The sequence below is a fragment of the Petromyzon marinus genome, chromosome 20 (genome assembly GCF_048934315.1).
Source record: "Petromyzon marinus isolate PM22_M1 ecotype Great Lakes invasive population chromosome 20, UKy_Petmar_22M1.pri1.0, whole genome shotgun sequence".
Taxonomy (NCBI): Eukaryota; Metazoa; Chordata; class Hyperoartia; order Petromyzontiformes; family Petromyzontidae; genus Petromyzon; species Petromyzon marinus.
This window is the reverse complement of record NC_133686.1, coordinates 309,827-322,915: the sequence shown is the minus strand read 5'-3', so window position 1 is coordinate 322,915 and position 13,089 is coordinate 309,827. Positions and strand designations below refer to the sequence as shown.

Genomic DNA, 13,089 nt, shown 5'->3' with positions numbered 1-13,089 from the left:
GTACCACGACCGCCCGCCTTTGTCTCCCTTGCGCTGATGATTACACAGCGCACCCGAGTACGCATTTAAGGTTGAGTCGACCTTCGGGAGGACCAGGATCAGTTTAAACATTCGCTGCCTTCGTTATTGGACTTGAGCGGGGATCAAACTGGGTCTGTACCGGGTTCGTGGTGCAGTACAGCGCTAACCACTGCGCCACCACCACGCTCACAATCACTTACACTCACCCTCACACTCGTGACATGGCGCACGAGGGGTTAGGTGGCCAGAACCACACCCGGCCGCCTTTGTATCCCTAGTTGCCATGTTTACACACCGCACCAGGTACTCATTTGAGTCTACCAAGGGGAGGTGCAGGACGAGTTTAAATAATCGTCAACTGGTGTTGCCCGTGAGTGGGAATCAAACTCGGGTCGCTGGGTTCGTAACGCAGCGTAGCGCTAACCGCGACTACCCCCCCCCCCACACACAATAATGCAAGCCCGTCGAGAGACGAATGAGAGCATGACACAATACACGACCAACACGCAGAGGAACGAACACGTGAGTGTAAAACCATACCCCACACGCACGCACAACGGGAGGGTGTGTGTGTGCATGCGTGCATGTGCGCGTTTGTTCATGGACGGGGAGCGATGGTGCAGCGGTTACCGCGCTGCGCTACGAACCCGGCCACCGATCCCCTCGTGTGTCGTGCCGGCCTTCACAGGTGCTCGCTAACAGCACCTGCCCCAAAAGTCCGTTAAGGCGATAAGGGGGCCCTTTATCTCGTGTGTTCACAGATTTATTCTGTCCAGGTTAAAAACCTCAATGTCACATCAGCCCCTGACACATCAGTCGCTGCCACATCAAGCACTGACACATCAGCCCCTGACACATCAGCCCACACATGGAAGCTAAGACACAGCAGCGCCTTGGCACAGGAGCTTCTGAGCCAGCTGTCCTCCCACGCTCACAGGAACAGTGACCCAATTGTTCGTTCAAAAAGAGCCCAATTTGCGATATTAATAACAGGTGATCGTTACAATCAGTGAGGTCCCATCCTACACGGCGCCACCACGGCTTGACAGCGCGTCCTCGGTGGGGGCTGGGGGGGGCCTTCAACAGCCCCCCACATCACACAAGCCCCCCCCCACGACTCCGGGTAAATCGTTCTGGAGTGGCAGCTTGTCACTTAGGCTGGGATCGCCCCCCCTTCACACCCACGTCTCATTCCTAAGACCCCCCACATTCACCCCCACATTCACCCCCACCCCCCTGTCCTCCACACATCCTGCCGCTCCGCTCCTGTCGGCCACGATCAACATCAGTGGCGTCTGGCAGTGCCGCGCTGCTGGAACACCCCTGTACCCCAGGGGATTCTACCCCGACCCCCATTGCCACCCACCCTCCCTAACCCTACCCCCCTAGCCCCATCTGTCCTTCCTCGGCCACATCACAACACGCGCCGCCGTCGCTGCTGCTGCTGCTGCTGCCGTATCGGCTCACGCCGACAGTTGCGAATGAAGAACACATTTCTTGTTTGAAAACAAAGGCATTGCGCGACGCACCACATAACTACACATTTCGCAGCCAAATAGCGTTAGCTAGCGAGCCAGGAAGTCAGCGAGCCAGCAAGTTGGCCAGCGAACGAGCGAGCCAGTGAGCCAGCGAGTGAGTGAGCGAGCAAGCGAGTCCTTACCTTCCCAAAGTCCTCCGATGTCGCCCTCATCTCCTTCCAAGTCTTGTTGAGCAACTGGATGCAGACGCAGAACATCTCCTCCATGGCGCGATCGTGCGTGAAGAACATGGGACAGAAGTCCTGGCCGGTCTCCGTGGCTGCCGCGCACAAATACACAGAGCCCGTTATAGGGATGGGCGCTGTGGTGGACACGCACCAAAAGTCACGGGGCCTTCGACTCGAGGAGTCAAACGGCACGGCTCGCAGCGGCCACGGCCGGACCGGTCCAGCGGCACCGCACCCGTTCACCGTGCGCGTGACGAGAGGGAGGGGACCCGCAGCCGGCGCGACGGAGACGCGGTTCCACCGCAGCTCCACGGGCACCGTGGGGGGGGGGGCGGCCATTCTTCATCTTCCCTGTGACGGGGACAGCTGGCAGTGGGAAGGCCGGCACGATATGTTCTAGGAATCGTGGCCGCGTCGCACTTGGGGTCACGTCCCTCATCGTCCACCAAATTGCTTTGTCTGAGAGTTTGTGAATGGCAAATGCGCCCCCCTTAATGTTCATCGTTCGGGCGATGCAAAGTTGTGTGGTCACAGCATGGGGTGGCGGCTGTGTTTTGCCATCGACGGCGGAGGGGGACTTGTCAATGAGCTTGGCCGCTGCTGCTACCGGGGGGCCGGTCGGTGCGGCCTGCCTGACCGTGGGCCCCCTCCGGCCACGCGCGACTGTCGTCGGTGCAACAACGGAAGAACAGCGCCCCTCTCCGAACCGTCCGGGCGCCCGTGGCGCCCTCGACTCCCTCCACACACCCCCCCCCCACCCCATCGTACACGGATGAGCGCTCGATTCATCGTGCGTGCCGCGGGCTCCGTGGCCACGCGACGGCCGCCATGAGCCGACTCGAGTCGAGCGAGCGAGCGACACGCACACCACCGCTGGACCCCGGAGAGGTCGGCCACTCGGGGCCGGCTGGCCGGAGGGCCAAGCGGTGACGTCGCTCGTGCGGCGCACAGAGGTCGGGCAACGGTGCTGAGCCACGTTGACAGAACACCACACACACCGCACATCACCACACACACACTGCACATCACAACACACACACCACACACACCGCATACCAACTCACAACACACTGCACAACCACAGACACCGCCACACACACCGCACATCACCAAACACACACTGCACACCACACGACAGCACACACAAACCACACACACCGCACATCACCACAAAGACAAAGATCCCCCATATAGCCTTAACAGACTGTAGGGGCAAGTGCTGTTAGCGAGCACCTATGAAGGCCGGTAACAGTACACGAGGGGGTGGGTAGCCAGCACCACGCCCGACCGCCTTTGTCTCCCTAGTGGCAATGTTTACACACCGCACCAGGTACTCATTTGAGGCTGAGTCGACCTAGGGGAGGCCCGGGACCGGTTAAGATAATCGTCACTGGTGTTGGCCGTGAGCGGGAATCGAACCCGGGTCGCCGGGCTCATAGCGCAGCGCGCTAACCGCTACACTATCGCTCCCCACACATACCACCACACACACCGCATGCCACCACACACACACCGTACCCCACCACACACACCGCCACACACACACCGCACATCACCATACACACACACCACACACCGCCACACACACACCGCACATCACCATACACACACACCGCACACCACCACACCGCCCCATACACACCGCACACCGTCACACGCAACGACCCACGCAACCACACACCGCGACCCACACTGCACGCCACACGGTCACACGAACCGCACACCACCACACACACAACAACCGCCATTCGCCACTAGGTGGCGGTGACGTCACCACGACGCTTGTGCCAGGCCATGTGCCAGGCCATGTGCACTTTGAGGCCACGTGAAGTGTCGAACGCCCGCTGGCAGGAGGTCACGGGGCAGACCCAGGTGCCACGGGTCGACTGAGATGACTGGCTGGTGCACCACCTGTGCCCCCTACTGTGCCAACCTGCTGTGCTTTAGCCACCCGGCGCTCCGCTCGTTGTTGTGAGCGTCGCTCCTACGCCTTCCGTTGTTGTTGGAGGGCGACTGCCTCCAACTGCCCAATAGCGTCCTTCACGCGCCTCCTCCACAGAGGCCGATCTTGACACCGCTGGTACCAGTCATCGGCAAGTCCACACAGCTCCACATCCTCCTGTACCACATCACTCCATCTCTTCTCTAGCCCGTGCCGCGCCCGTTTAGCCACCTCGATCCGGCCGAACAGAAGCTGTTTCGGCATGCGGGGGCTGGACATGCGGGCTACATGACCCAGCCAACGCAGCCTTGCCTGCCGGAGGAGCTCACCGATGGGATCTTGCCCAGATCTTTCAAGGATTTGTGAGCTCCTCACACAATCCAGCCTGGTTAAACCCAGGTTGGATCGTAGGCAGGCCAGCCTAAATGTTTCCAACCGGCGAAGATGCTCCATTAAGGGGGTCCACGTTTTGCAAGCGTAGAGAAGGGAGGGAATGACCGTGGCCGAGAAGACCTGAAGCTTAGTGCGGAGCGACAGACCAGGTAGCTTCCACACAGCATTACGCAAACGATGAAAAGATATTGCCGCTCGATTGATTCGGAGTGAGACCTCTGCTGTTAAACTGGAACCAGTCATAAGCACACTGCCCAAGTATGGGAAACTCTCCACTCTCTCCACAACTGCCCCATCACCGATTTGGAGTTGTGGGGGTGGAGTGTCCGATGGTACAAAATACCCAGGCAGGTGCTTAGTTTTGGTGGGGCTGATAGTAAGGCCCCATCTCTTAGTGGCACGCTCCAGTCTCAGCAGCAACGTCTCCAATTCCTCCTCTGAATGATGGTTGAGCAATAGGGAGCCATCCCTTGACCGCACCCGGGCATCGATCAGCCTCCCATTATCTGTACCAAATGGAGATTCCCCCGGTACAGCTATTGAAGGCTTCACGAACTACGTGGTTAAAATAGATGTTAAATAATGTGGGAGCCAGAGGACATCCCTGTCGCACCCCAAGGTGTACAGGGAATGGCTCTGACTCCCGGCCACGTACTTTTACCCGGGCCACACACACACACATCAAAACACGCACACCGCACACCTCACCACACACACGCCGCACACCACCACACACTACTACAGAACACACACACGCAGTCACGATCCCGTGTCACCGCACACCGTGTCAGACAGCGCTGTCGCGCATCGCAATCACGCGCCACGACCAGAGGTCGTGACCCGGCTGCCGAGCGGCAAGAGCGGTCGCCGCTGTTTGTGAATTCGGCTTCTGAAGACGAAGCCCTCCTCTTCTTCCTCCTCTTCCTCCTCACCGCCCCGTCGGGGGGGAGGGGGGGGAGTGCCCGCGGGAAGGCAGGGCAACCCGAGGTTAACACGCGCCACGCTCTGCTCTGCGTGGCGCGTGTTGTGCGTCGCTCACCGGGTCCCCCGCCACGGACCGTGCTGCCCGAGGCGCTCATTTAACCGCTCGGAACGTCTGCGGGGACGAATCACGACGCGAGCCGAGACGCTCACAGCAGCGTCGCTCAACCACAGCACACTCTCCCTCATTCCTTTATCTCTCACACACACACACTCATCCTATCATTTAAAACACACTCACTCTCAAACCATCATTTCATAATGCATTCTCTCAACCCACTATCTCACTACTCACACTCAACCCACTATCTCACTACTCACACTCAACCCAGCATCTCACTACTCACTCTCAACCCACTATCTCACTACTCACACTCAACCCACTATCTCACTACTCACACTCAACCCACTATCTCTCTACTCACACTCAACCCAGCATCTCACTACTCACTCTCAACCCACTATCTCACTACTCACACTCAACCCACTATCTCACTACTCACTCTCAACCCACTATCTCACTACTCACACTCAACCCACTATCTCACTACTCACACTCAACCCACTATCTCACTACTCACTCTCAACCCACTATCTCACTACTCACACTCAACCCACTATCTCACTACTCGCTCTCAACCCACTATCTCACTACTCACACTCAACCCAGCATCTCACTACTCACACTCAACCCAGCATCTCACTACTCACACTCAACCCACTATCTCACTACTCACTCTCAACCCACTATCTCACTACTCACACTCAACCCACTATCTCACTACTCACGCTCAACTCACTATCTCACTACTCACACTCAACCCACTATCTCACTACTCACACTCAACCCAGCATCTCACTACTCACACTCAACCCACTATCTCACTACTCACACTCAACCCACTATCTCACTACTCACTCTCAACCCAGCATCTCACTACTCACTCTCAACCCAGCATCTCACTACTCACACTCAACCCACTATCTCACTACTCACACTCAACCCACTATCTCACTACTCACACTCAACCCACTATCTCACTACTCACTCTCAACCCACTATCTCACTACTCACTCTCAACCCAGCATCTCACTACTCACACTCAACCCAGCATCTCACTACTCACACTCAACCCACTATCTCACTACTCACACTCAACCCACTATCTCACTGCTCACACTCAACCCAGCATCTCACTACTCACTCTCAACCCACTACTCACTACTCACACTCAACCCACTATCTCACTACTCACACTCAACCCAGCATCTCACTACTCACACTCAACCCACTATCTCACTACTCACACTCAACCCACTATCTCACTACTCACACTCAACCCACTATCCCACGACTCACACTCAACCCAGCATCTCACTACTCACACTCAACCCACTATCTCACTACTCACACTCAACCCACTATCTCACTACTCACACTCAACCCACTATCTCACTACTCACACTCAACCCAGCATCTCACACTGAACCCACTATCTCACTACTCACTCTCAACCCACTATCTCACTACTCACACTCAACCCACTATCTCACTACTCACACTCAACCCACTATCTCACTACTCACTCTCAACCCACTATCTCACTACTCACTCAACCCAGCATCTCACTACTCACACTCAACCCACTATCTCACTACTCACACTCAACCCACTATCTCACTACTCACACTCAACCCACTATGTCACTACTCACTCTCAACCCACTATCTCACTACTCACACTCAACCCACTATCTCACTACTCACACTCAACCCACTATCTCACTACTCACACTCAACCCACTACTCACTCTCAACCCACTATCTCACTACTCACACTCAACCCACTATCTCACTACTCACTCTCAACCCACTACTCACACTCAACCCAGCATCTCACTACTCACTCTCAACCCACTATCTCACTACTCACACTCAACCCAGCATCTCACTACTCACTCTTAACCCACTATCTCACTACTCACACTCAACCCAGCATCTCACTACTCACACTCAACCCACTATCTCACTACTCACACTCAACCCACTATCTCACTACTCACACTCAACCCACTATCTCACTACTCACACTCAACCCAGCATCTCACTACTCACTCTCAACCCAGCATCTCACTACTCACACTCAACCCACTATCTCACTACTCACACTCAACCCAGCATCTCACTACTCACACTCAACCCACTATCTCACTACTCACACTCAACCCACTATCTCACTACTCACACTCAACCCACTATCTCACTACTCACACTCAACCCACTATCTCACTACTCACACTCAACCCACTATCTCACTACTCACACTCAACCCACTATCTCACTACTCACTCTCAACCCACTATCTCACTACTCACACTCAACCCAGCATCTCACTACTCACATTCAACCCAGCATCTCACTACTCACACTCAACCCACTATCTCACTACTCACACTCAACCCACTATCTCACTACTCACACTCAACCCACTATCTCACTACTCACACTCAACCCAGCATCTCACTACTCACTCTCAACTCAGCATCTCACTACTCACTCTCAACCCACTATTTCACTACTCACACTCAACCCAGCTTCTCACTACTCACACTCAACCCACTATCTCACTGCTCACTCTCAACCCACTATCTCACTACTCACACTCAACCCACTATCTCACTACTCACACTCAACCCACTATCTCACTACTCACACTCAACCCACTATCTCACTACTCACTCTCAACCCACTACTCACACTCAACCCAGCATCTCACTACTCACTCTCAACCCACTATCTCACTACTCACACTCAACCCAGCATCTCACTACTCACTCTTAACCCACTATCTCACTACTCACACTCAACCCAGCATCTCACTACTCACACTCAACCCACTATCTCACTACTCACACTCAACCCACTATCTCACTACTCACACTCAACCCACTATCTCACTACTCACACTCAACCCAGCATCTCACACTGAACCCACTATCTCACTACTCACTCTCAACCCACTATCTCACTACTCACACTCAACCCACTATCTCACTACTCACACTCAACCCACTATCTCACTACTCACTCTCAACCCACTATCTCACTACTCACTCAACCCAGCATCTCACTACTCACACTCAACCCACTATCTCACTACTCACACTCAACCCACTATCTCACTACTCACACTCAACCCACTATGTCACTACTCACTCTCAACCCACTATCTCACTACTCACACTCAACCCACTATCTCACTACTCACACTCAACCCACTATCTCACTACTCACACTCAACCCACTACTCACTCTCAACCCACTATCTCACTACTCACACTCAACCCACTATCTCACTACTCACTCTCAACCCACTACTCACACTCAACCCAGCATCTCACTACTCACTCTCAACCCACTATCTCACTACTCACACTCAACCCAGCATCTCACTACTCACTCTTAACCCACTATCTCACTACTCACACTCAACCCAGCATCTCACTACTCACACTCAACCCACTATCTCACTACTCACACTCAACCCACTATCTCACTACTCACACTCAACCCACTATCTCACTACTCACACTCAACCCAGCATCTCACTACTCACTCTCAACCCAGCATCTCACTACTCACACTCAACCCACTATCTCACTACTCACACTCAACCCAGCATCTCACTACTCACACTCAACCCACTATCTCACTACTCACACTCAACCCACTATCTCACTACTCACACTCAACCCACTATCTCACTACTCACACTCAACCCACTATCTCACTACTCACACTCAACCCACTATCTCACTACTCACACTCAACCCACTATCTCACTACTCACTCTCAACCCACTATCTCACTACTCACACTCAACCCAGCATCTCACTACTCACATTCAACCCAGCATCTCACTACTCACACTCAACCCACTATCTCACTACTCACACTCAACCCACTATCTCACTACTCACACTCAACCCACTATCTCACTACTCACACTCAACCCAGCATCTCACTACTCACTCTCAACTCAGCATCTCACTACTCACTCTCAACCCACTATTTCACTACTCACACTCAACCCAGCTTCTCACTACTCACACTCAACCCACTATCTCACTGCTCACTCTCAACCCACTATCTCACTACTCACACTCAACCCACTATCTCACTACTCACACTCAACCCACTATCTCACTACTCACACTCAACCCACTATCTCACTACTCACTCTCAACCCACTACTCACACTCAACCCAGCATCTCACTACTCACTCTCAACCCACTATCTCACTACTCACACTCAACCCAGCATCTCACTACTCACTCTTAACCCACTATCTCACTACTCACACTCAACCCAGCATCTCACTACTCACACTCAACCCAGCATCTCACTACTCACACTCAACCCACTATCTCACTACTCACACTCAACCCACTATCTCACTACTCACACTCAACCCAGCATCTCACTACTCACTCTCAACCCAGCATCTCACTACTCACACTCAACCCACTATCTCACTACTCACACTCAACCCAGCATCTCACTACTCACACTCAACCCACTATCTCACTACTCACACTCAACCCACTATCTCACTACTCACACTCAACCCACTATCTCACTACTCACACTCAACCCACTATCTCACTACTCACACTCAACCCACTATCTCACTACTCACTCTCAACCCACTATCTCACTACTCACACTCAACCCAGCATCTCACACTGAACCCACTATCTCACTACTCACTCTCAACCCACTATCTCACTACTCACACTCAACCCACTATCTCACTACTCACACTCAACCCACTATCTCACTACTCACTCTCAACCCACTATCTCACTACTCACTCAACCCAGCATCTCACTACTCACACTCAACCCACTATCTCACTACTCACACTCAACCCACTATCTCACTACTCACACTCAACCCACTATGTCACTACTCACTCTCAACCCACTATCTCACTACTCACACTCAACCCACTATCTCACTACTCACACTCAACCCACTATCTCACTACTCACACTCAACCCACTACTCACTCTCAACCCACTATCTCACTACTCACACTCAACCCACTATCTCACTACTCACTCTCAACCCACTACTCACACTCAACCCAGCATCTCACTACTCACTCTCAACCCACTATCTCACTACTCACACTCAACCCAGCATCTCACTACTCACTCTTAACCCACTATCTCACTACTCACACTCAACCCAGCATCTCACTACTCACACTCAACCCACTATCTCACTACTCACACTCAACCCACTATCTCACTACTCACACTCAACCCACTATCTCACTACTCACACTCAACCCAGCATCTCACTACTCACTCTCAACCCAGCATCTCACTACTCACACTCAACCCACTATCTCACTACTCACACTCAACCCAGCATCTCACTACTCACACTCAACCCACTATCTCACTACTCACACTCAACCCACTATCTCACTACTCACACTCAACCCACTATCTCACTACTCACACTCAACCCACTATCTCACTACTCACACTCAACCCACTATCTCACTACTCACACTCAACCCACTATCTCACTACTCACTCTCAACCCACTATCTCACTACTCACACTCAACCCAGCATCTCACTACTCACATTCAACCCAGCATCTCACTACTCACACTCAACCCACTATCTCACTACTCACACTCAACCCACTATCTCACTACTCACACTCAACCCACTATCTCACTACTCACACTCAACCCAGCATCTCACTACTCACTCTCAACTCAGCATCTCACTACTCACTCTCAACCCACTATTTCACTACTCACACTCAACCCAGCTTCTCACTACTCACACTCAACCCACTATCTCACTGCTCACTCTCAACCCACTATCTCACTACTCACACTCAACCCACTATCTCACTACTCACACTCAACCCACTATCTCACTACTCACACTCAACCCACTATCTCACTACTCACTCTCAACCCACTACTCACACTCAACCCAGCATCTCACTACTCACTCTCAACCCACTATCTCACTACTCACACTCAACCCAGCATCTCACTACTCACTCTTAACCCACTATCTCACTACTCACACTCAACCCAGCATCTCACTACTCACACTCAACCCACTATCTCACTACTCACACTCAACCCACTATCTCACTACTCACACTCAACCCACTATCTCACTACTCACACTCAACCCAGCATCTCACTACTCACTCTCAACCCAGCATCTCACTACTCACACTCAACCCACTATCTCACTACTCACACTCAACCCAGCATCTCACTACTCACACTCAACCCACTATCTCACTACTCACACTCAACCCACTATCTCACTACTCACACTCAACCCACTATCTCACTACTCACACTCAACCCACTATCTCACTACTCACACTCAACCCACTATCTCACTACTCACTCTCAACCCACTATCTCACTACTCACACTCAACCCAGCATCTCACTACTCACATTCAACCCAGCATCTCACTACTCACACTCAACCCACTATCTCACTACTCACACTCAACCCACTATCTCACTACTCACACTCAACCCACTATCTCACTACTCACACTCAACCCAGCATCTCACTACTCACTCTCAACCCAGCATCTCACTACTCACTCTCAACCCACTATTTCACTACTCACACTCAACCCAGCTTCTCACTACTCACACTCAACCCACTATCTCACTACTCACTCTCAACCCACTATCTCACTACTCACACTCAACCCACTATCTCACTACTCACACTCAACCCACTATCTCACTACTAACACTCAACCCAGCATCTCACTACTCACACGCGATCAGAGCCGCCGCTCGCATCGAGAGAGGACGGGGCCGTCGGCGTGTGGCGTGCGCGACCCGGAGAGCTTAGATCCGACTACGTCGGAGGTGGCGCCAAAGAGCACCGGATGCGCGAGACGGGGAGGGCAGTGCGGCGCCACGCGCGGCTCCGCGGGGCCGGGCCAGAGCGTCCGCAGGGACCGCCGGCGCCACCGCCGGCGCACGGCCGGTCGAGCGCCGCGTGCCATTCGCAGTTTCGCTTTTGCCACGTGCCATGCGTCCCGTGCCGTGTTCTGTGCTCCGTGTGTACTGTGTGCCGTGTACTCTGCGTGCCGCGTACTCTCCGTGCCGCGTACCCTCCGTGCCGTGTACCCTGCGTGCCGAGTACCCTGCGTGCCGTGTACCCTCCGTGCCGTGCACCCTCTGTGCCGTGTACCCTGCGTGCCGTGCACCCTCTGTGCCGTGTACCCTGCGTGCCGTGTACCCTCCGTGCCGTGCACCCTCTGTGCCGAGTACCCTGCGTGCCGTGTACCCTGCGTGCCGAGTACCCTGCGTGCCGTGCACCCTCTGTGCCGAGTACCCTCCGTGCCGAGTACCCTGCGTGCCGTGTACCCTCCGTGCCGTGCACTCTCCGTGCCGTGTGGTACCCACGTGGCTCTCCCACGTGCAGCGTCTCACACAGCATCCCTGTCAGCTCGATGCTGCTGCGCCCAAACGGACACTCGTGCTTGTCGTCACGGCAACTGTTCTCCAGCACTAGCTGTGATGCCGCACACACAGACGCGCACACATAGATGATCAAACACACACACAAAGACACATCCAAATACACTCAAAGCCACCCGCACATACATCCATACAGAGGGACTGATACACACACCCAGGCACTGAGGGACAAGTGCACAGAGGCACACACACAACACAACGCTCCTCATGCATTGACAGGGAGTGCGAATGATGATAAAGATGACGATGTGTGTTTGGTAGAGCCGCCCCCCTTTACCCGGGGCATCTCAGAACGCTCACCACATGATAAGCAACTTGCATCTCAAATAAACACATTCAAAAGGGCCCCCTCAGCGGCAGCCGTGCGGCACAAGGCGACTCGGCACCTGGCCTGCGCGCGAGCGTTTGTCTGCCAGCGGGGGAGACGACTGCTGCGATGCGGTCTATCCTAGGGGCACCCCCAGCGGCAGATATCCCCGTGTGT

General features: G+C 53.7%; 1 protein-coding gene across 8 annotated transcripts in view; it reads right to left on the bottom strand.

Moving 5' to 3' along the window:
* The window catches only part of ELMO1 (engulfment and cell motility 1), a 51,952-nt gene that overhangs the window by 16,723 nt on the left and 22,140 nt on the right, over positions 1-13,089 (bottom strand). For all 8 annotated transcript variants that reach the window (XM_032957833.2, XM_032957831.2, XM_032957835.2 and 5 more), the window contains 2 exons: positions 12,531-12,639; positions 1,682-1,818 (listed from right to left, as the gene is read on the bottom strand). In XM_032957833.2, coding sequence (XP_032813724.1) covers positions 1,682-1,818; positions 12,531-12,639 — 246 coding nt within the window. The remainder of the gene's footprint in view (positions 1-1,681; positions 1,819-12,530; positions 12,640-13,089) is intronic.